This window comes from Harmonia axyridis, chromosome 2 (assembly GCF_914767665.1).
Source record: "Harmonia axyridis chromosome 2, icHarAxyr1.1, whole genome shotgun sequence".
NCBI lineage: Eukaryota > Metazoa > Arthropoda > Insecta > Coleoptera > Coccinellidae > Harmonia > Harmonia axyridis.
This window is the reverse complement of record NC_059502.1, coordinates 40,191,225-40,216,988: the sequence shown is the minus strand read 5'-3', so window position 1 is coordinate 40,216,988 and position 25,764 is coordinate 40,191,225. Positions and strand designations below refer to the sequence as shown.

The 25,764-nt window shown below is 39.6% G+C and overlaps 1 protein-coding gene and 1 long non-coding RNA gene across 2 annotated transcripts; one reads left to right on the top strand and one right to left on the bottom strand.

The window, feature by feature from the left end:
• Positions 1-12,108: 12,108 nt before the first annotated feature.
• Positions 12,109-13,762, bottom strand: LOC123672153. Its single transcript, XM_045606152.1, has 2 exons — positions 12,284-13,762; positions 12,109-12,225 (listed from the first exon to the last, which is right to left on the bottom strand). Exon 1 carries the CDS (start codon positions 13,752-13,754, stop codon positions 12,846-12,848), a length of 909 nt encoding a protein of 302 aa, XP_045462108.1. The 5' UTR covers positions 13,755-13,762; the 3' UTR covers positions 12,109-12,225; positions 12,284-12,845.
• A 4,257-nt stretch (positions 13,763-18,019) lies between these two features.
• Positions 18,020-20,455, top strand: LOC123672152. Its single transcript, XR_006746222.1, has 3 exons — positions 18,020-19,288; positions 19,343-19,432; positions 19,483-20,455. It is a non-coding gene; the product is annotated as an uncharacterized LOC123672152 (long non-coding RNA).
• The last annotated feature ends 5,309 nt before the right edge of the window (positions 20,456-25,764 follow it).

The window sequence follows — 25,764 nt, the reverse complement described above, 5'->3', positions numbered from 1 at the left end:
GGACTGTGATCTCAAGTGCAAAGTTTCATCACAATCAGATGAGCACTTGCGGAGATTCTGGTCATCTTGTGTCAAAATCAAATAATTTTTTTCCATGGTTGTGAAGCTAACACAGAAATGGAATTTGGCACAAATCTCCGTTCAGGGAATTTGATCCTGATTGCAAAGTTTCATTACAATCGGAGAGGTACTCGGGGAGACTCAGGTCATTTTGTGTCAATATCGAGTAATATTCTTCTATGATTGTGATGCAACCACCAAAATGAAATTTGGCACAACTCTCTGTTCAAAGACTGTGATCTCTAGTGGAAAGTTTCATCACAATCAGATGAGCACTCGCGGAGATTCAGGTCATCTTGTGTCAATATCGAGTAATTTTTTTCTATTGTTGTGAGGCAACCACAGAAATGGAATTTGGCACAACTTTTTGTTTGGGAAATGTGATCCTCTTTGCAAAGTTTCATCACAATCGGAAGGCTACTCGAGGAGATTTAAGTCATTTTGTGTCAATATCGATTAATTTTTTTCTATGGTTGTGATGCATCCACAGAAATAAAATTTGGCACAACTCTCCGTTCAAGAACTGTTATCTCTAGTGCCAAATTTCATCACAATCGGATGAGCACTTGCGGAGATTCGGGTCATTTTGTTTCAAAATCGAGTAATTTATTCTATGGTTGTGATGCAACCACAGAAATGGAATTTGGCACAACATTTTGTTCAGGGAATGTGATCCTCATTGCAAAGTTTCATTACAATCGGAAGAGTATTCGGGGAGACTTAGGTCATTTTGTGTCAATATCGAGTAATTTTCTTCTATGGTTGTGATGCAACCACAGAAATGAAAATTGGCACTCTCCGTTCAAGGACTGTAATCTCTAGTGCGAAGTTTCATCACAAACGCATGAGCGCTCGCGAAGATTCAGGTCATCTTGTGTCAATATCGAGTATTTTTTTTCAATTGTTGTGAGGCAACCACAGAAATGAAATTTGGCACAACTCTCTGTTCAGGGAATGTGATCCTCATTGCATAGTTTTATTACAATCGGATGAGTACTCGGGGAGACTTAGGTCATTTCGTGTCAATATCGAGTGATTTTCTTCTATTGTTGTGATGCAACCACAGAAATGAAATTTGGCAACACTCTCTGTTCAAGGACAGTGATCTCTAGTGCAAAGTTTCATCACAATCAGATGAGCACTCGCGGAAATTCAGGTCATTTAATGTCAATATCGAGTAATTTTTTTCTATTGTTGTGAAGCATCCACAGAAATGAAATTTGGCACAACTCTCCGTTCAGGAAATGTGATCCTCATTGCAAAGTTTCATTACAATCGGAAGAGTACTCGGGGAGACTTAGGTCATTTTGTGTCAATATCGAGTGATTTTCTTCTATGGTTGTGATTCAACCACAGAAATGAAAATTGGCACAACTCTGCGTTCAAGGTCTGTGATCTTTAGTGCAAAGTTTCATCACAATCAGATGAACACTGGCGAAACTTCAGGTCATCTAATGTCAATATCGAGTAATTTTTTTCTATTGTTGTGAAGCAACCACAGAAATGAAATTTGGCACAACTCTCCGTTCAGGGAATGTGATCCTCATTGCAAAGTTTCATTACAATCGGAAGGCTACTCGAGGAGATTTAAGTCATTTTGTGTCAATATCAATTAATTTTCTTCTATGGTTGTGATGCATCCACAGAAATAAAATTTGGCACAACTCTCCGTTCAAGAACTCTTATCTCTAGTGCAAAGTTTCATCACAATCGGATGAGCACTTGCGGAGATTCGGGTCATTTTGTTTCAAAATCGAGTAATTTTTTCTATGGTTGTGATGCAACCACAGAAATGGAATTTGGCACAACTCTCTCTTCAGGAAATGTGATCCTCATTGCAAAGTTTTATTACAATCGGAAGAGTACTCGGGGAGACTTAGGTCATTTCGTGTCAATATCGAGTGATTTTCTTCTATTGTTGTGATGCAACCACAGAAATGAAATTTGGCACAACTCTCTGTTCAAGGACAGTGGTCTCTAGTGCAAAGTTTCATCACAATCAGATGAGCACTCGCGGAAATTCAGGTCATCTGATGTCAATATCGAGTAATTTTTTTCTATTGTTGTGAAGCAACCACAGACATGAAATTTGGCACAACTCTCCGTTCAGGGAATGTGATCCTCATTGCAAAGTTTCATTACAATCGGAAGAGTACTCGGGGAGACTTAGGTCATTTTGTGTCAATATCGAGTGATTTTCTTCTATGGTTGTGATGCAACCACAGAAATGAAAATTGGCACAACTCTCCGTTCAACGACTGTGAACTTTAGTGCAAAGTTTCATCACAATCAGATGAGCACTCGCGGAGATTCAGGTCATCTTGTGTCAATATCGAGAAATTTTTTTCTATTGTTGTGAGGCAACCACAGAGATGGAATTTGGCACAACTTTTTGTTCGGGGAATGTGATCCTCTTTGCAAAGTTTCATCACAATCGGAAGGCTACTCGAGGAGATTTAAGTCATTTTGTGTCAATATCGATTAATTTTCTTCTATGGTTGTGATGCATCCACAGAAATAAAATTTGGCACAACTCTACGTTCAAGAACTGTTATCTCTAGTGCAAAGTTTCATCACAATCGGATGAGCACTTGCGGAGATTCGGGTCATTTTGTTTCAAAATCGAGTAATTTTTTTCTATTGTTGTGAGGCAACCACAGAGATGGAATTTGGCACAACTTTTTGTTCGGGGAATGTGATCCTCATTGCAAAGTTTCATTACAATCGGAAGAGTACTCGGAGAGACATAGGTCATTTCGTGTCAATATCGAGTGATTTTCTTCTATTGTTGTGATGCAACCACATAAATGAAAATTGGCACAACTCTCTGTTCAAGGACTGTGATCTCTAGTGCAAAGTTTCATCACAATCGGATGAGCACTCGCGAAGATTCAGGTCATTTTGTGTCAATATCGAGTAATTTTTTTCTATTGTTGTGATGCAACGACAGAAATGGAATTTGGCACAACTCTCTGTTCAAGGAATGTGATCCTCATTGCAAAGTTTCACTACAATCGGAAGAGTACTCGGGAGGCCTAGGTCATTTTGTGTCAATATCGAGTAATTTTCTTTTATGGTTGTGATGCAACCACAGAAATGAAATTTGGCACAACTCTCAGTTGAAGGACTGTGATCTCTAGTGCAAAGTTTCATCATAATCAGATGAGAACTCGCGGAAATTCAGGTCATCTTATGTCAATATCGAGTAATTTTTTTCCATTGTTGTGAGGCAACCACAGAAATGAAATTTGGCACAACTCTCCGTTCAAGGACTGTGATCTCAAGTGCAAAGTTTCATCACAATCAGATGAGCACTTGCCGAGATTCGGGTCATTTTGTGTCAAAATCGAGTAATTTTTTCTATGGTTGTGATGCAACGACTGAAATGGAATTTGGCACAACTCTCTCTTCAAGGAATGTGATCCTCATTGCAAAGTTTCATTACAATCGGTAGAGTTCTCGAGGAAATTTTGGTCATTTTGTGTCAATATCGAGTAATTTTCTCCTTTAGTTGTGATGCAACCACAGAAATGAAATTTGGCACAACTCTCCGTTCAAGGACTGTGATCTCTGATGCAAAGTTCCATTACAATTGGATGAGCACTTGCGGAGATTCGCGTCATTTCGTGTCAATATCGAGTCAATTTTTTCTATTGTTGTGAGGCAACCACAGAAATGGAATTTGGCACAACTATTTGTTCGGGGAATGTGATCCTCAGTGCAAAGTTTCATCACAATCGAAAGAGTACTTGCGGAGATTCAGGTCATCTTGTGTCAAAATCGAGTAATTCTTTTCTATGGTTGTGATGTCACCACAGAAATGAAATTTGGCACAACTCTTTGTTCAAGAACTGTGATTTCTAGTGCAAAGTTTTATCACAATCGGAAGTGTACTCTCGGAGATTCAGGCCATTTTGTGTCAATATCGAGTAATTTTCTCCTATAGTTGTGATGCATTCACAGAAATGAAATTTGGCACAACTCTCCGTTCAAGGACTGTGATCTCTGATGCAAAGTTTCATTACAATCGGATGAGCACTTGCGGAGATTCGCGTCATTTCGTTTCAATATCGATTAATTATTTTCCATGATTGTTAGGCAACCACAGAAATGAAATTTGACACAACTGTCCGCTCAAGGACTGTGATCCTCAGTGCAAAGTTTCATCACAATCGAAAGAGTACTTGCGGAGATTCTGGTAATCTTGTGTCAAAATCGAGTAATTTTTTTCTATGGTTGTGAAGCAAACACAGAAATGGAATTTGGCACAACTCTCCGTTCAGGGAATTTGATCCTGATTGCAAAGTTTCATCACAATCGGAGAAGTACTCGGGGAGATTTAGGTCATTTCGTGTCAATATCGAGTAATTTTTTTCTACTGTTGTGATGCAACAACCGAAATGAAATTTGGCACAACTCTCTGTTCAAGGACTGTGATCTCTAGTGCAAAGTTTATCACAATCAGATGAGCACTTGCGGAGATTCTGGTCATCTTGTGTCAAAATCGAGTAATTTTTTTCTATGGTTGTGAAGCAAACACAGAAAAGGAATTTGGCACAACTCTCCTTTCAGGGAATTCAATAATAATAATAATAGGCCTTTATTGACAATAAAAAAAAATATTTGATTCACATATTATCAAAACAAATATATATTTCATTTCAATCACAGGGCGGAGTTCAGGTGGGTGTTCACCTTCTGTTCTTCCACTCAAACCCTGAAAAAGAAAATAGCAATTGAGTATTATTGTGCTTTATGTCAAAAAAAAAAGTACAAGTACTCTCAAGAAGAAAAATTAAGAACAAAAAAAACCAAAAACTTATCTCACAGGTGCACACTGTTCACTGAACAATATGTCCCAGACACGTTTTCTGAATGAATTTACTGATAATGGTTTCAGATGGATGAATTGATTGTACAATTTGTATACGCAAAAGGTAAAAGATCTCTCGAAGAGGGCAAGCCTATGAAGAGGGGCTGATATAAGTCCACGAGTTCTGATATTCAAATTGTGAATATCAGATCTGTATCTGATCTTCCTGTGAAGGTATGAAGGGGTTGCTGTGGTGACTATACGATGGTAAAAAACTAGAGCTGATAATTTAAACCTGTTCACCATATTGAGCCATCCAGCTTCCGGCAATTTATGACTTATCCTGTCGAACTTTCTTATGCCGTAAATAAACCTCAAACATGAGTTTTGAATCTTTTGAACTTTTCTAACTGTTTCCTGGTCTAAACAATCGATAAAAACAGGTGAACAATAAGTAAAATTCGACAGTACTAGTGAGTTGCAGAGCATTGTTTTAATTTTTCCGGAAAGGGATCGCCTGTGTGGGTAGAGAAGTCGCAAACTCATAATGGATTTTTGAAAACAACTAGCAATATGTGTTCTGAATCAAAAATTGTTGTCCATGAACAGCCCCAGGTTTTGTTCACTACTCACTATTGGAATGACCTCATCCCCAATTTTGAATTGAGTGCTCTGACTCAGGTCACTGCAGACCGCGGCATTTCCAAAAAATATTGCCTGCGATTTAGCTGGATTGAGTATCAACTGATGCGCGCCCGCAACCCTGTTCATCATTTGAAGATCCTCGTTTAATCTTGCTATCCCTTGCTCAACCTGATCTGCAGGAAAACTAAGGTACATATGTGTATCGTCTGCATAGAAGTGCACAAGACAGTATTTCAGGAATGTACGAATATAATGGGTGTAGAGAATGAACAGCAAGGGTCCCAATATTGATCCTTGCGGCACACCAACTAATACCGGCAAGGGATCCGAAATTAACTCGCCACATCTCACCTGCTGGGTTCTTAAAATTAGATAGCTTCTTATGAAAGCCACCGCACTAGACGAAAAACCAGCGGAATGCATAATTGCGTACAGAATCTCATGTACCAGGGTATCAAATGCTTTCGAATAGTCCAGCAAAATGAGAGTGGTTATGTATCCCCTATCCGTAGCAGCCAAGATGTCATCAGTAACCTTGAGCAATGAAAAAAGGTCACTTTGGAACAACTTTTAATAGAAATTAGAGAGGTAAAGAATTGTATATCTGCATCGGAAGTAAGACTTCGATTGGATATTCAAGAGCTAAGAAGTAAGGTTGATCTATTGGAGAGGGAAAATAAGGAATTAAGAGAGGGGCTCAAGAGCGCTAACCGATTGGGAAACAAAAAAAACAACATAGTTTTTGGATTGGAGAAGGATTCTAAGCTCTCACCGGAACTTCTGTGCTGTGAGCTGAATAAATTGTTGGGCACTCGGGTTGAGGCATCGGAAATAAGTGATTACTATACTATAGGAAAAACACAAAACTGCCCTTTAAAGATAGAATTTGTGTCATACCAAACAAAAAAAAAATATTCAACCACGTTAAAAAGTTAAAGGGTTCAACGGTGTCGATTTCGAATGATTTAACACCGAAACAGCGTCAAGAGAATATTAGGCTCAGATCATTCTTGTTGGAGGCCAGAGAGAAGTATACAGAAAAATCTTATATAAAGGGAAATAAGTTGGTGGTTGGGCAGGTTGCCTACGATTTAGAGGATTTGGAGTGTTCCGAGGAACAAAATAAAGTAAATAGTGCACCAGGTACTCCTACAATTAGGAATAGTAATCAAACGCTGGTGGAACCTGGATACAAACCGGTAAATTTGGCTCCTGGACCATCGACCATTAATGAAGGAAAACGCGTGAAAAAAATATTGACACCACATTTGGCAACACACAAAAAGCAATTTTTGACTGAAAAGAAGTCACCCTCAAAAGAAAACGTTGGTGGCATGAAGGAATCATCCCCAAGAGAAAACGTTGGTGGAATGAAACTTCGACATAAGTCAACGACAGACAAATAGAAATTCATAGTATTGCCAAAAAAAACATAAATAAATAAAAATTATAATTACAATAGCATAATTCTGATATCAGTCTACATCATCTAAAAAGATAAAATTAAATCAATAAATAAAAAAAAAAATTATTATTCGTATGCAAAAATATAAACTTATTATTAAGAAAAAAAAAACATATATATGTATATGAATGAGTTGAGTACACATTATGAAGCAAAGTAAATTTCAGATACTAAAAACAAAAAATTTAAAAAAATTAACTCAAGTTACGCTTAGTATTTGTAATTGTTGCTATGAATCGGTTTATCAGAGACTACGAATTTATATCACATGACACTACTGTTTTGGAAAACATCAATAAAATAAAAGACTACAACTTGAACAAAAAGCTCAACATTCTGCATATGAACATCAGAAGCATATCATAAAATTTCGTCGAGTTCTGCACATTTCTAGAATATATATCGCAAAATTATGAGATCATCGTATTATCTCAAACATTCCAGATCGAAAATATTGATTTATTTCGTATAAATGGATTTCATTGCATTTACAATGGTGGAGAGTATAATAGGAATGATGGGGTCATAACGTATGTTAAGGAGAATATTTGCTTCAGAGATGAAATTATAAATATTGGTGAAGCTAAGGCTATCGAAATTTCACTCTTGAAACAAGATAAAAGCTATTACAAGGTTACAGCAATTTTCAGATCACCACAACAATGCCCTAGGCTTTTTAATCAATGTTTGTTCAGTTATTTGGCAGATTCTCCATGCTCAGATCATATAATAGTGGGCGACATGAATATCAACATCTTATCTAACGAAGACCACGTGGAAGATTACAAAAACACTATGAACACGTTTGGATTCATGTCATTTATTAATAAAATTACTAGACCTGCTAGCCAAAGTTGTATTGATCACATTTATGTTAAAGGATTGAATCAGAATAAAACTCCACATAATATCAATGGCTTCATTTTTGATTATTTGATTACTGACCATCTCCCAATAATGATATCTTGTGATATAATAGAGGAATTTAAGGAAATGAAAATAAAAAGTAAAAAAAAAACTTATATTAATTATTCACAACTGAAACATGACTTACAAAAAGAAACCTGGCAAAAAATGTATGATCAAAAAGACGCAAATTCAATTACTGAAGAATTCATGAACACCCTGACAAATTATTAAAAAGCACACAAGAAGTGTGAACCAAAAACATGAAAATATCAAAAGAAAATCTTGGTTATCTCCATCTTTATTGAAATTGATTAACAAGAAAAATAATATATACATGGAACTCAAAAGAAACCCAGAAAATCCCCAAAAAAAAAAACAATATTCCGAACTGAAAAATCAAATAAAAAAACTTACCCAACATGAAAAAAAACAAGAATTAGAAAAGTTCATGGCAAAAAACCAATCAGAAACAAAGGCCATCTGGGATTATGTGAAAAATGTATGTAGAGAGGATGCACCTGTGACCTGTGACAAGAATAGATCACATTAGAACGGAACATGGTTCGATCGACAATAAATCGAGTATTGCTGAAGCATTTGACGAATACTTTAGCACATTAGGACAACAATATGCAGATAATATACCAGATATTGAAGGTTTTTAGAGAGATTGACACTTGGCAGAATACAACTTTTTTTCTGAAGCCTACAGACTCACAAGAAATAGAAGATAACATTGAAAAACTCAAAATAGGAAAGTCACCCGGAATTGATGGTTTGCGAGCAGAAACGTTGAAACTGATAAAAGTAGAAATTTCCAAACCTCTGACTTATATAATCAATTATTGCTTCCAGAATGGTACTTTTCTGGATATTCTAAAAGTGGGCTGATTATTATTATTTGAACTGGGGTCGTTTTGCTTCGGTGAGCCTTCCGGGAACTGCGACCATGCAGATCTTTTGTTCACTACCCTACTCATTAATAGAAACCCAGGGAGGTCGTCAACGACGTTAATAAAATTGACAACCTCCCTAGGGGCCTTGGCCATTACCTCTCTGGTATCCAGGACCGGCTTGCCCATGTGGATGGTTCTTAGGCCAGCCAGCTCTGGACACTTGCATATCAAGTGTTCAGAAGTTTCTACTTCCGATCCACAGAGCCTGCAAATCTCGTCTGCTGACTTACCCATAAGGTACAAATGATGTTTGTACCGACAGTGCCCCGTCAGCAGTCCCACCATCACCCGAAGCTCCGCTCGTGACAGCTTCAGGAGTTTTCTGGTGTAAGTAGGTGAAATCTTCACGAATTTCTTTGCCTGAGCAAGTCTAGGAGTGTTAGTCCAGTGGATTGTCCTACTGTTCAACTCCCATAGCTGGACCGCAGCTTTGTATTGGTCTTTTCCTATCCCACAGAAACGCTCAGGTCCAGCAGGTCTTAACCTAGATGCACTTTTTGCAAGCTCGTCCGCTCTTTCATTTCCTTCAACCCCACAGTGCCCTGGTACCCATAGTAGAGTCACCTTTTTTCCTCTGGCCAGTTGCTTTATGGTGTTACGGCACTCCCAAGTCAGCAGAGACCCCTGACAGCACGATTCCAGGGATCTCAGCGTGGCTTGGCTGTACGTGGTGATGTAGATATGCGCCCCTTTGAGGTTCATTTTGAGACACTCCTGGGCGCATACATAAACAGCCATTATCTCGGCTTGTAGAATCGAGGGCTCACTTCCCAGGACTTTAGAGATCCTCAGTCTAGGTCCATATATCCCAATGCCGGTGCCCTTCTCTGTTTTTGATCCATCTGTAAACCATATGGATGACTTTTTGTCTAGACGATTTATGAAACTTATTGCACTATGACGGTCATTTATAACCGTTTCTAAGGGCGTTTCAAAATCGTAGGTGGTTGGCATGATATCTGATGGTTTTGCGAGGAGGTTTGAATCTAGTTGATTCAGTATCCTCATATGTCCAACCCAGTTCCCAGGAAGGAGCTTTTCATTATGGGAAATCCTTATTGCTTCGAGCAGGCTACATTTCCTTACATGTAGGTGTAAGGGAGGCAAGTCTAGTATGACCTCCAGCGGTGCCGTAGGAGCTGTGCGCATAGCTCCTGTGACACCAATGCACGCCAGCCTTTGCATTTTCTGCAACCTGATGCGTGTGGTGACCTCCTCGGTTTTTGACCACCATGCTAGAGATGCATAGGTGACAATAGGGCGTACCACCGCTGTGTATAACCACAGTACCATTTTCGGTTTCACTCCCCATGTCTTACCAAAGAGTCTTTTGCATGCCCACATAGCCGCCGTGGCTCTGGAAAGAGTCTTATCTATATGTTTCCCCCAGTTCAGTTTACTGTCCAGGATAACACCTAGATATTTACACTCACTAGAGAAGTGCAGAGTCTGACCATTTAAGACCAGAGCTCTGAGGTCGAGATTCCTTCTTCTAGTGAACGGGATTATTGATGTTTTCGAGGGGTTGACAGTAAGCCCCTCTTCCCCGCACCAATTTTTAATAGTTTTGAGAGCAAGTTGCATTCGGCTACTTATTGGGCCCACATGCTTGCCTCTAACCGTCACCACTATGTCGTCGGCGTAAGCCTGGACGTTAAATCCGCCTTTTGTAAGCCTCTCCAAGAGGCCATCCATGACCAAGCTCCACAGCAGGGGTGATAGAACCCCTTCTTGAGGGCATCCCCTGCACGTCAGCACAGTCACTTCGGTTTCTCCCAGATAGGCTGTAACGGTTCGTCCTTTCAACATAGCTGATATCCACTTAACAGTGGAGGGTTCTATCCCTTTCCTTTTGGCTGCATTGCATATGGAGGTATGTAGGGTATTGTCAAAGGCCCCTCCGATATCACCGAACATTGCAAGCAGAATCTCCTTTGCGTTGAGGGTGCCTTCTACCTCTCTAAGAAGATGATGAAGGGCGTCTACAGTAGATCTACCCGCCCTATAAGCAAACTGTTTGCTGTGGAGTTTCACACTGCCTCGTATGTTGTTGTCAATTATTTTCTCCATGGTCTTCAGGAGAAAGGAGGTGAGGCATATGGGTCGATAGGATTTAGGCTCTGGGGAGCCTTTTCGACCCTCTTTGGGTATGAATACTACCCTCGCCTCCCTCCATGATTTCGGGATATAGCCCCTTGTGAAGCTGGCTTTGAAAAGCTCAGTTATCGGGGCTTTAAGTACTTCAACACCTTTCTGAAGCATGGCTGGAAAAATACCATCCATGCCTGCTGATTTGAAGGGCTGAAAGCTCTTTATCGCCCATTCAATTCTTTCTGGTGTGAATAGTCTACCAGCTTTCTGAGAATCCCACCTGGTGGGGTTGTATACTTCCCCAGCGGGGGCCCCATCTTCACTGGTAATCTGCCTGGAGCCAGAAAAGTGAGTCTCTAGTAGAGCTCTTAGGCTCTCTTGAGGATCATTCGTAAATTCCCCACATGGCTTCTTTATTTGGCCAATTGGGTTTGAGTGATCCTTAGATAGTACCTTTTGAAGTCTAGCTGCTGGGGCCGTTTTATCTATTCCCTCACAGAAGCTTCTCCAGGACTGCCTTTTGGCTTTCCTGACCTCTTTGTTGTAGTTGGTCAGGGCTAGTCTGTAGGCATTCCAGCTGCCTTCTCGCTTAGCCTTATTGAAGGCTTTTCTAGCAATTTTCTTGAGATTTTCAAGATGATTGTTCCACCAGGGGACGTCTCTGGAGATCGTTTTCTTCCTGAGTGGACAACTGTTTTCAAATGCCCTGAAGTGAGCAGAGGCGTTCTCCAGATCCTCATAGGAGCTGATGTTGTATTTCAGGCCCTTCAGATCAGAACTCATGTGGGCTATGTAAAGTTCCCAGTCTGTCTTCCTGGGTATCCTGCACTCAACATCAGCTGAAGCAATTGCTTCAACGTTGAATTCTATTGCCATATGGTCTGACATGGATGGCTCTTCTGAGACCCTCCAGTTCTTGACCATCCCCGCAATAAAAGGTGTCGCCAGTGTAAGGTCAATTACTTCCCTTCTGATCGCATTCATGAAGGTTGGACTATTACCCACATTTACTATCTCTATGTTAGTAGAAAATAGAAAGTCAAGTAAATCCTCACCTCTATGATTTATATCTGTGCTGCCCCATACTTTGTGGTGTGCGTTCGCATCGCAGCCCAGAATCAGTTGTTTCTTCTCTATGCGGCACCATTCGATGAGGCGTTGTACTTCCTCCGGTGGTGGGCTGATGGCGTCTCCTGGAAAATATCCTGAGGCGATAACAAGCTGCCTCTTGATGTTTTCAGTTCGCACCTCAACCAATGCCGCAGCAAGATCCCTTGTCAGGAACTCTGTAAGTGGAAGACAGGTTAGTCCCCTTCTGAGTATTATTAGGGCTCTTGGACTTACTGCCTTATCGCAGTATATCGTCTGATATACTTTGTTTGGTAGGCCTCTTACTTGGCCTCCATTGATCCAGGGCTCTTGTATCAGCCCTATGTCAACATGCCTTCTAGATGTTCTCCAGCATAAGGCACTAGAGGCTGCCTTCGAGTGCTGGAGGTTTATCTGAAGGCATGTCAGACATCTACTCCTTATGAGGTAGGATGTCCGCTAGGCTTTTCGGAAGGGACCGCCGGTTTTTCTCCGTCAGACCCCCCTTATCACGCCCTTGCGGATCAGCCCTCCCCCCAGAGCTGGTGGTCAGTTTTATGGCCTCTTCATTTCCTGGAGGCTTCACCACCTTCTTCTTTACCTCCCCTTTGGGCCTTTTCGACGCCGGACCAGGGGTTGGGGCCTGAGATGCTCCTCTCCTCTCGGCCATTGTCTTTGGTCCCTTAAGGCGGAGATTTGTTTGGCCGAAAAAGTAATTTATCTGCCAGTTCTTTGCTCTAAGTCTCTCGACCGATGTTCTATCAGCCGAGATGACAATCTCGAGCATGGGTCCTGATGGTCCCCTTCGAAGGACTCTTCAGCTGGAGGTTTTGAGCCCTGCGTTCTGATTCTCTACCGCCTTGAGAATTTTCTCATTGGTGAGATCATGGCTGTCGGGGAGATATCCGACCAGGATCTCCGGGTGAGGCAGTTCTGCCTCTTCGGCTATCCTTAGATCAGCTCCCTCCCAAGGTTTGAGTTTTGACTGTATGCTCTTCAGCCACTCCACAGTGGCTTTGTCAGAACATGTCAGCCCAAGCCAGCCTGGCCTCATATGCAGTTGGTGGAACGTAGGCGTTATGGCGTCCTCGTTTCCCAATGCAATAATCTCTTCCATTAGCGATTTTTTGATGGCCATTAGTTGGTCCATTTCCAAAATCACCTCTGGAAATTTTTTGTGCATTATCCCCACCTTCAGACCAGCGGTAGCCTGGCTGTAGGTGGGCCCACCTGATGCGGGACCCTTGGGAGTTCCTAAGGGCTGAGCCCCGGAAGCTCCCGAGGATTGAACTTTGGAGGCACCCGAGGTCTGAGCCCCGGCACCTCCTGAGGACCGTGCGACTTTTGAAGCCTCGCATTTGGCACTCTTTGGCTCCTTGCCTTTAGGCGTGCTGTCCTCCGACCTATTTCTCTTGGTCTCTCGGCCTGTTTTCTGCTTTGGACCAATTGGTTTGGAGGCTTCTTTCCTGGCATCGTCAGGAGCCATCCCTTTCTTTAGAAGGAACTTCATCCTCCTTCTGGCGGCCCCGGAGAGTCTATGTCTCCTGACCGTCAGCTTTTCGAGGCCAGCTACGACCTCTTCATCGCTGCTCTTCAGCAGCATTTCCTCCGCCATGGGGTCAGGACTTGCGCCCTGTTCCTCAGGCTGAGCGAGGCTTTGCTCTTCCTCGATTAGCACATTAGGGCTAGTGCTAGACCCTTCTTTGGTTTTTTCTGTCTGGTCCATATGAAGTCCCACGTGCAGCTAGGGAATTTCAGTCACCAGAGGCAGAGCCCCGCATGCCCCTGGAAGGCCAATTAAACCAGAGGTCGCCTGGTATCTGGAGTTCGCATATTCAGGACTAGATCCTCCCACTAGCCACGCAGACTTCGGCATACGCTGTTCCACCTTGTCTTGGGGAAAGTTTTTATTGTGTCTTTCATACACTCGGTTCAGGCGGTTAAGCCAAATCCCCCGGCATGTGTCCTCTGCTCGCGAGACATGACCACAGACATCAGATTCCACATGTCGGTATATCAGGCATGAAGTGCTGATCCCTTGCATACCTGGCATCGTAAACCCCGTGCAATACCCCAAGCCACGACACTACAGCAGGGTATGGGGAGTCGCACCGCATTGGTCAGTGTCGGTTGATCACTGTCCAACTCTCGCCCCGAGGAGGCTGCGGTGAACCATGCCAGCACAGACCTTGGCATGGCTGGGGTCGACTAAATCCCCCGAGAGCTAAAAGTGGGCTTAATCAAACCACTCTACAAAACTGGTGACAAAACTGAAATGTACAACTACAGACCTATATCATTGTTATCGGCTATTTCAAAAATTGTTGAAAAGGTTCTGAAGAATAGAATGGTCAGCTTTTTAGAGAAAAATAATGTTTTGGAGGACGCTCAGTATGGATTTAGGGGTGGGAGGTCGACGGAGGATGCAATAAGAGAGCTAACTGGACGAATATATGAATCTTTGGATAAACGGATTCCTAGCCTATGCATCTTTGTTGACCTTGCAAAGGCCTTCGACACTGTATGCCATGGGAGACTTCTCGAGAAATTGTGGAGATACGGATTTCGTGGTACAAGTTTTAAATTACTTGAGTCTTACCTGGACAAAAGACAACAAATTGTGGATATAAACGGAAATCAAAGTTCCCCAAAAATGGTTAATTACGGCGTTCCACAGGGCACAGTGATTGGCCCGCTACTGTTCCTGATCTACATCAACAGCTTGTTGAAGTCCGGAAGCACGGGTGGAATACTCAGTTTTGCTGACGATACTGTGATTCATTACACGGCTCCCACGTGGCATGAGTTGAGAAATAAAGTTGAAGAGGATTTTGATGTTTTGGGAAAATGGTTTCAAGCAAATAAACTCACACTGAATTTAAAGAAAACGAAATACATGGCTTTTTCCTCCTATGATTCAGATCTACCATCAATGGGAGATCTTGAGATAAATGAAATTGTAAGGATACCAAAAACAACATCAATAAAATATCTCGGAATAATGATTGATGCTAATCTGAAATGGGATAAACACATTATAAATACGGTAAGAAAACTGAGAGGACTTCTATATAAGTTCAAACTTATGAAAAAATATTTGAATGACACTAAACATCTAATGATGTTATTCAATGCATTAATACAATCCCAGATCAACTACGGAATTATAGGGTGGGGAGGAGTCTATGACACACACTTGAAACATCTTAATACAATACAGAAATGGATATTGAAGATAATTTATGGAAAAAACCTGAAATTCCCAAGTGATCAATTATTCCAATTAGCAGGGATTCCCGATATTAGACAGACATATGCACTCCAAATACTCCTGAACATCTTTAAAGGAAATATCAAGTTGAATAAAACAGAGCATCTGTATTCAACAAGAAAAAAAGAATATTTAATTACCAAACACCAAGAGCCAAAAGAAGGATAGGACAAAGATCCTGTTTTTACCTAGCCCCAAGGATATATCAAAGAATTCCTGAAAATCTGAAAAAAATAAAAAATTATATATATTACAGAAGAAAGGCTAAACAATGGTTAATAGAAAAAGGAAGAGATTGTATAAACAGAATAATCAATCAAAAAGATCAAAAAATAAATAAAAAAAAAAAATTTGAAATTAATACTTACAATTTAGAGACATTTTATGAACCCGAATATGGACACCTATCTACCGATTGGACCTTCACCCCCGAAATTATGTTCACCCTAAAATGAATCTTAGAAACCCACCCGATTGGACTTTTACCCGGAAGTGACTTGCACTAGAACGTGAAACAATATTGTCTGAATGGAAAGAATTCACTACTAATTTAAATATCATAAATAATGTATATTACTTCAAATATTTTAGAAACACTTTTTATTTATAATTACGCACAGGTAAATATTTCGTGAAATATAAATACCTCTGTAATTTTTTATGTTTATAGTAAATAAACATTATTATTATTATTAATGATGTCGCGCAGCTATGACCCCTCCGAAATCCCGATTGCTCTTCTGGAATAATATTGAAGGTATTCAAATGGACCTTTATCTGATGTTCAAGTACCTTCTCTAAAATCTTAGACATAGTTGGTAGTAAGCTTATTGGTCGAAGGTCCCCATAACCCTTGACCATTTCACCCTTGGGAATTGGTAGAATAATGGCTTTCTTCCATAGTTCAGGATAGTAGCTTGTAACGAAGTCTGATTATTCCCATAGGAATGATCAGGCTTCGTCTAAAGAATATTTCATTGTTTTCCGTTCAAATTAATCATTCTGATATATTCCGTAAATATTGGAAATAATTTATTAATTGTTCACCGCGATAATGAAAAAGTCCAGGCCTCATGTTTTTCAACCGACCAGGGCCTCGAATAATCCGATTGAAATAATATAAGAAATTATTTATTTCGGCAATTTTACCGCTGATATATTTTTTTTTTCCATATGTTAGATTACGTTCCGCCAAGAGAATTTTCTCGAAAAACGAGGTTTTTGTCGACATAAGGAGTCACGTGGGCTGAATTCTTTCACCGCCCCGCACCGAAGTTATAAAAGGGTGTAACCGACCCAATATCGGTAATTCATGTTTAGGCATTCAGTATTATCAGATAGTAGTAGAATTCATGTTTAGGCATTCAGTAGATATCATACAGTTAAGATTCAGATTTAAGTAGATAGTTTAGTAGAGTTAGTTAGTCAGATTTAGTAGATAGTTTAGTTTAGTTTAGTTTAGTTAGTTATTCAGATTTAGAGATTTAGGCAGTAGTATAGTTTAGTTTAGTTTGGAAAAAGACATTTTGGTTAAGGAGTTACAAAGTGACTGGACAATAGTAAAATTGGTAATTGAACGCCAATAGTTACAAATCCGTTGCTGAGGTCGAAAATCGCCATTTTCATCAGTTAACTCACTTGTTAGTCCTTTTCTGGGGAGTTTGCTAATTTTTACTTGTGACTTTCTTACAAGTGAATATTCAAGGGTTTCATTTGATAGAGACAACGAAAGGGTGGTGTACCGGTGTAGTTTTTCAACGCGTTAGGATTAGTTTTCATTTCTTCCCGACTCTACAAAATCCACGATTCTCATCTCCAAATATCATAATTTCCCGGCTCCCGGATCCGACTAACTTGTTCAACGGTTCTGACTGACATTAAATTGGTGAGGTAAGGACACAGTAGTTGTAGACAGTACAAATTATCTCAGTAACCGAATTGGAGTATTCATATTGATACAGTTTATGTTTTTTTCTGATTTCCCGTTTTTGCTGAGATTGTCTGTATTGTAGAATTGAATCAGTAAACCTATTAATTCTGTTGCGTTGTTTGTTACTTGGTCACCGCTACCATCCTAGGTGACACCGAATCCTGTCTTCACTAAGCTACCCTGGTAAGGTTTGTCAATTTCTTCCTCGAGATACTACTGCAAAGTGCTGAAGGGCAATTGGCAGAGGCGCACAGTGACGCAGAAAAGAGCGTTACAAATGATGCCCTAGAGCAGGGACCAGAAGAGACAACGCTACAAAATGACAGAATAGCTCCCGATCTTCAGAAAACGACGCTTAAGGGTGTAAGGACTGAAGAGGAACCGAAGGTCAGTGCAACCATTTTTTTCTTTCTGAGTGGAAGAGATTATCTTCGCCTGTTGGAGGAAGATCCGTATATTGAATTGATTTGTTACTGGTACCTAAGTATCAGTGGACTATATTAAAGTGCTATAAACATTTTCGCGTTTGACAATAATTTCCTTTAGCCCCGGTGCACACATCCGACATTTGCAGTTGCGACACCGTTGCGGTGTCGTACGCTAGTGTGCATGCTCCCGTTTGATTCTTTGTACCACAGCCCGCATGATGGCTGTAACGACGTCGCAACGGCACGCCGGGTAGTGTGCATGCTCCCATTTGATTCTTTGTACAACAGGCCGCAAGTACGACACAGCAACGGTGTCGTAACTGCAAAAGTCGGATGTGTGCACCGGGCCTTATTAGCAGGAAACCGACATAGCATTAACAGTGTGGACATTAATATCTGAATAACTTTTTTTTGTTTTGTGTATTGCAGCAGGACTAGAACAATCGACCGCAGGATTTCTTTGTGACTTTTTCGGTTACGTGAAGGGTTACGGAAAGTTACTTTGGGGTGACACTCAGTGACTATCTTTGTGCGCGTTGAATACTGTTTTACGTTGAGTGGTTGGTTCAACTCGGACAGAAAACCAGTGAGTATAATTGAGATACTGCTACCGATTGTTTCATTGTACAATCACTGTAGCTAAGATAGTGATATCATACCGCCTTCATATAATAGGGTATTGTTCACTGCTACTATTTACTGTTCATCGTTTGAATAAAGAAAGATTTGTTGTTTTTTCCCTTACACACTATTATCCTGAGCAACTTTATTCCAGGCTGAAACAAGGTAGGGATATAAAAGTCATAAGGACTTGGAGATATTTACTTGTGATTTTATTTGCTTTTGAACCATAATAGCTGATTTCTGATAAATAAAGTTGACTTGTTTTTATTATTGCTGCAACAGTGAATATAAGTTTTTGTTGCTGTGTATTCCTTATTTCTGAGTTTACTGATTGCCTGAAACATTTTTATTTTGTGTTGAAATGCTGATGAATTTTTGAAACAAGTGATTATCGTTATTGATTTGAATAAAGACTTGCATTGATTTTCTTTGTCTGATATTCCAGGATTGCTGAATTGTTGTTGATTTATTTGAAATATATTTTGACTGTGAATAAAATTTGTAACGGTTCGATTTACACCATTGGATATTTCGGTTGGTAGTACGCCCTCTGGAAGTTGATTGTTGATTCAACTCGGAATGTTCCGTATTAATATAAATATCAATTTATTGTGGAACACTTATTTCCGGATAAATGAGGTCGATTATTATTACCGTGGGGAAATATTTTATAATTTCTGGATTTCTTGTATTAATTTTCTTCTGTGTGGGAAGTTTTATTTGACAACTGGTAGATTCTGTGGTTATGGATTGTCAAAATGGAGGTTATCGGCGATTTGAGAGAATTTTGAAAGGGATTTTTTTGGAAGGAAATTGGACTTGAATTGGAGAATATATGATCTCGAATCATCCTTGTTATAGGCGATTATTTCTTCAATTTGGGTAATTCCCTGTATGGTTTATGGTATTGTGAATAATTTTGGGAAATACGTTTTATACGTGATTATGAGAATTTTCTTCCACAAGGCCCATCTCTGGTATTGAATTTTACTCTGAAGATCTGAGAGGTATGATATAATTCCTATATCTTGTGTCATTATCTGAGATTTCTATTTTATTAGGATTCGCTTCCCGCCGATAAGTTCGAACACCTGTTGAACTTACACGAAGAATATCAAGAAGATCCTTTTCCCTCGAACAACAACTGAGAGGTATAGATTCCGTTTCATTTTGTGAACAATATCTTATAGTATTTTATTAGGGTCCTAGTGCCTGGATATTTTTGGGAATCCTAGTGCCTGGGTTGAATTGAAGAATCCTAGTGCCTGGTTACGTTCTGGAGTCTGGTATATGGTATGGTTTGAGGTTATGGTACTTATTTTCTGGTGAATTTCTGGTGCAGTTCTGATGTATGATACATTCTGATACATGGTACAGTTCGAGTACATAGTATATTGCTGACATATGGTGTAGCTCGAGTAGATGGTACATTCTACGTTTAGAGACCTCACCGTTTAGATTTGCTGTCAACCTCCAATATTGATTTTGTATCAGGTAACCGGTGCTTGCACTGGCTTTAATGAGTATTGTACTGAGATTTAATTTTTGAAGTAACGATTTAGTGTACTGATAGTAAATCAGTTATTTGAATAGGAGTTAACGGCTTTATTATTAATTTTCTATCCATTGATAGTTAGATTGAAATATATTGAATAAAGGTTGTTTCATGCTCATTATTTACTGTCGAAATTGTAAACAGTTTGCGGTGAGGTGCACTTCACTAACTGGCCATTTATTTTAACAACTATAACACTTGTGTATCCCTTCAGGATTTGTAACTGGAATTTACTATTACTTTATTCAGCCTGCTATTTTATACCAGCCAGTTATTACAACCACTGTATTTGTATATTCCTTCAGGATCTGTGGTTGAGGTCAATCTTCTTGTTCAACTTGGTTATTTGTCTGGTTTATTATCTGGTAAATTTGGAGTTTGTTGAACTCTGTTTTAATTTAGTTTTGGTACTGAAGTTTGAGGTTAAGCCTAAGCCAAGTGTAGGCTGATATAAGGATCCTGTTTTCAGGATTAGTTTAGGCATATAGGTTATAGGAAGCCCTTCTGGCATTTGTTGTTGATTATAGGTTATAGGAAGCCCTTCTGGCATTTGTTGTTGATTATAGTTTTTAGGAAGCCCTTCTGGCGTTTGTTAGTGTTAGGTAAAGTTTTGGGAAGCCCTTCTTGTTGAAGTTTGAACTTGAAGGAAATATCTTAGGAAAAACACGTTTATCAAAACGTAACTTTTTTAATTAACTAACTGTCAATCTGACATTCATACACCTACTTAGTATATTTAATATATCAAACAAATTAAGGAAAATGTAAACGTGAATCATTGATTTCAACACCTTCCCTCATTGACTGATTTGTTGGATTTTCTGGTCTACACCCATGCTTTTGCGAAGAGTTTGAAGTCTTGGCTTGAATAACGGCTTTGTCATGATATCCGCTATCTGAAATTCGGATGCAACCTTCTTGATTTCGACAGAACCATCTGTGACAAGTTCTCTAACAAAAAAATGTCTTATTTTAATGTGCTTCGTGCGACGGTGGTATTCAGGATTCTGTGCCAACCTGATTGCAGCCTCGTTATCAACCATTAATTGAGGAACGCTTTTCACCTCAATAATATCAGAGTAGAGACGGTTTAACCACACTAATTCTCTAGCTGCTTCGCTTGCAGCAACAACTTCGGCTTCAGTTGTCGATATGGCAACTGATGACTGTCTCTGACTTAGCCACGACACCGCTCCACCAGCATACAAACATACTACACCTGTAGTAGAACGCCCTGTAGTCTCATCACCACCATGGTCTGCATCGCTAAAACTTTCTATACCATAATGCTTATGATGAGGTTTATAGGTGATTCCATAGTTGATGGTTCCTTGAAGGTAACGAAAAATTCGTTTGACTCGGATCCAATCAGCAAAATTTGGATTTTCGAGAGTTCTCGATACAAAACCAACTGCATAAGCGATATCGGGTCTAGTACCAGTCATGAGATACATCAACGCCCCTACCGCTTGCCTATATGGGAAATCCACTTCTGAATTAGCTTCCTCTTCCTTCCCTTGTTGACTACGTTCATTTATTATAGGAGTAGAAACTGGCCTACAGTCTCCCATTCCAAAACGTTCTAACACTTTTCTTGTATAGTTTGCTTGGCTCACTCGAATTGATCCATCTTCTTGTTTCTCTATTTCCAACCCAAGGAAATATGAAGCTGGTTTCATTGTGATTTTGAACTCACTTTTCAGATTTCTCAGGAAATCTTCTTTCAGTGCTTCATTATTTGAAGCCAAGAGACCATCATCTACGTAAAGTGCTAGGATCATTATATCTTTTCCTTGTTTCTTTACGAAAAGACAGGGGTCAGCATCACTCGTATGGAAATTTTGTTTGGTCAAAAATTCTCCGAATCTCTTGTTCCAGCATCTGGGTGCTTGCTTGAGACCGTAGAGGCTACGCTTGAGATGGCATACACTATCTGAACCATCTTTATATCCCTCTGGCTGTTTCATGAAGATGTCTTCTTCTAATTTTCCATAAAGGAAGGCGGTTGAAACATCAAATTGAATCAGAGACATATTTTCGCTAGCTGCGATACTCAATAATGCCCTAATTGTACCAGATTTCGCCACGGGACTGAATGTCTGGTCATAGTCTTCACCCTTTCTCTGGGAGAAACCCTTTATAACAAGTCTAGCCTTGTATCTATCCACTGAACCATCCGGATTTGTTTTGACTTTGAAAACCCACTTACAAGGGATCGCTTTCTTGCCGTTCGGTAGTTTTTCCAGAACCCAAGTATCGTTTTCTTTTAGTGATTTCATCTCATTTTTCATAGCTTCTAACCACTGTACTCGCTGATCACTTCTTATCGCTTCTTCATAACTCAACGGTTCTTTGATTTCCAAAATGTTTGTAGACATGCTCATGACAAACTCATCGAATTTAGCAGGCTTTCTGATTTCCGACCTGTCTCTCAATTGTCTACTTTCAACCTCATTTTTTAAATCAACCCGTCTGTTTTCTTGAAAATTTTCCTCTTGGTAATACTCCTCTTCACTTTCCTCATTCTGCAACGACTCGCCTTTGCTCCTTCCTTCCTCTTCCACTGAGTCATATGTCGTTACTGCTTGTTGTGGAGGTGAAATGATAGGGACTTCATCTGATCCAGTAGAGTCAAGGAGTTTTTCATTGAAAACAACATCTCGAGATCTAATCAGTTTCTTGCTTTCTTTGCACCATATACGATAGCCGTCATGATTGTCGTAACTAATCAATATACCTTTGACAGCTTTCTTGTCCATCTTCTTACGAGAAGGTTTTGGAATATGAGCATAGCAAATAGTTCCTATTATTCTCATGTGTTTCAAGCTACATTTCTTGCCGAACCATACTTCATAGGGAGATTTGTCATCGATACTGGAAACACCTGACCTGTTCAAAATATATGTTGCTGTGTTGATCATTTCAGCCCATAAATACTGTGGTAAATCCTCCTGTGCGTGCATTATTGACCTTGCAGTCTCAACAACAGTTCGATTATCCCTCTCAGAACAACCATTTTGTTGCGGCGTGTAAGGCATTGTTAATCTCTGCCGAACTCCATTCTGTTGTAGGATGTCTTTCACTCGTTTGCTATCGAATTCACCGCCATTGTCACTAAGAAGCTCCTTGACTACATGTCCTGCAACTTTAGATTCAGCTAACATGATTTTTAGCGCATCAGGGACATTAGATTTCTCCTTAATGAAATAAACATAACGGAAACGACTGTAATCATCCTTGAACAGGACAAAATAACGATATCCCGATAGAGAGTTCACAAAAGGTCCACATACATCCGAATGTATGAGTTCCCCTGGCATTTTTGCACGTTCTCTAGTTCCAAATTTTAGTCTATGAGCTTTGCCGTATATACACCCTTCACATAATTCACTGTCCAGTTTCACGTTTATGCCCAATTCGCGTGATATAACAGATTTTATGTGTCTTTTATTTTGATGACCCAGTCTTTCGTGATATAATTGCAATACATTGTCATTCGAAATCAGATTCACTTGCATTTCTGTAACTGGCATTACATTTTTCAAAGACAGTTTGAATAACCCACCATATCGGTTTCGTGCACCAACAAGTTTCACTTGTCCATCAATTATAAAGCAACACGTTTCAGCCTTGGAAATAAATGCACTATTAGGATGTTTATCTTGTGCAGACAGAACAGAAAATAGATTTTTCTTTATACTAGGAACATACCAAACATCGGTTAGAGTGAATTTCTCTGATTTGCCTTCATTGGATGCTTCTACGGTAATAGTACCTTTTCCGATAGCTACAATGGAATCTCCATTCGCTGTGGTAACCGTGTGAGTTTCATCGAATGACTTGAATTCTCCAAAAAGATCATTTCGATTAGTGATATGATTTGTTGCACCGTTATCAACAAACCAATTATCTTGATCACAATCGACAGAAAGTACGCTACTGGTCACTGCAAGAAGAGACATATTAACATTACTGCCTTGTCCTACTGTATCACCGCTTGTATTCTTCTTTGGTTTAGGAGGTCTTCCATCAGATTTCCACTTCATACAATGGCGAACTATATGTCCAGGTGCTTTGCAATAATTACAAATAAAACCTTTTTTCTGCTTCATTTTTGGTTTGCTTGAACTAGCTTTTTCTACAATCAAAGCTTCTTGATTGTATTCACTTTTGCTCAACAATGCTTTCTCGTGAGCACACAACTGATTTGTGAGATTGTCGATTTTTCTTTCAGCTTTTGCCATCAGCATCCAGCTCGACCTGAACGAAAAATACTCATCTGGTAAAGTACCCAAAATCTTGCATATAAGTAAAATCTCTGGCAAGTTACATTTACATGAACTATTGGCTGCTTCTTTATCTTTTACAATCTCAACTTGTAGTTCATTCCACAAATTTTTCAGTTTTGATGTATGAGTGGCAATGTCATCTCCACGCTGTCGCTTATAACTGAAAAACTGCGTACATAAATCATATGTCTTATCTTCTGCATTTCCATCGTATAATCTATGCAGTTCTAGCCAAACCTCACGTGCTGTTGAGAATCGCATAACTTTCTGAAGCGTCTCCTCCGTCATATTGGTTGTCATGATTAGAAGTGCATTACAATCTGCTTTCGTGAAAAATTCTAAATCGGATTCATACTTCGATTTATCTTCTGTACTTGCGTTTGCTGCCGTAGGTGTTGGAGACCCAATTCTACCTTCTATGACATCAATCGCGCCTGGAATTCCTCGTAGTAGAATGCACAACTTATATTTCCAAGTCGTCCAGTTAGATTTTCCTTCAAGTAAACCAATTTTGATTCTTGTTGTTTCCATAACTGTCTATTCTTACAAAACGTAAATTCGAATACTGATCAGTTCAATTGACAACTCAAAATTTCTATTTTTCACTAGTCCTGCGGCACTGAGCCCATAACCTGTTGAAGTTTGAACTTGAAGGAAATATCTTAGGAAAAACACGTTTATCAAAACGTAACTTTTTTAATTAACTAACTGTCAATCTGACATTCATACACCTACTTAGTATATTTAATATATCAAACAAATTAAGGAAAATGTAAACGTGAATCATTGATTTCAACACTTCTGGCTCTTGGCAACTTTGAGAATTCTTTTTATTTTATTGTTTATTATCAACCACTGCATAAATTTTAATTTTATTAAACGTTTGACTTGAGTGATTTGTTTTATTGCTACTCTGGTAGAGGAGTACGCAATTTATTCTTAAGACAGGCATATCTCTACCTGGCGCCCATTATTTCCACCTCATTTTGAAGAACTCACTCCCGTCTTCACTGAGTGTAGTCGCGAGCCGAATTTAAGCCTTGTGACCGGCTTACTCAAGGTCGACACGTCACAAATTGGCGCCCAACGTGGGGCGCCTAAAAGTCTATTCTATCTGACTTGCAGTGGTTGATTGGTCTTGTCGTTATTATTGATATTTTTCGTATTCCGTTAGTTTTCAAAGCTACCTTGTTATAAATTCTTTCTGTAGTGTCGATTTCCATTGTATTTATTGGGGCGGCCAATATTTTGTATATTTGAGGTTAGGTAAGATTGTGCTTTTAGTATTTTGTTAAGTATGGAGGGTCGAATGGACGTGAATCGTCTCGAAAAAGATGAATTAGGTTATGAATTGGCTATTAGAGGTGTAGGTGACGTGAATACGGTTGCTGAGATGAGAAAGAGTCTTAGAGGTTATTTAAGGTTAGAAAAATTGGGAATTAAAACCAAGTATCCACCATATCCATATCGGTTCGAAGATGACTCAAAGGTAATAGAAAACTCGATTTCGTTGTTTCAAGGAGAATTATTAGACTTTTCGGGTGATGAAAAGAGTCCATCTTTTCTGAAGACGTCCACACGCTTGGTACATTTGTTTAAGCGGGCGGAAAGATCTCAAGCGCTCTCAGAGGAAGAACAG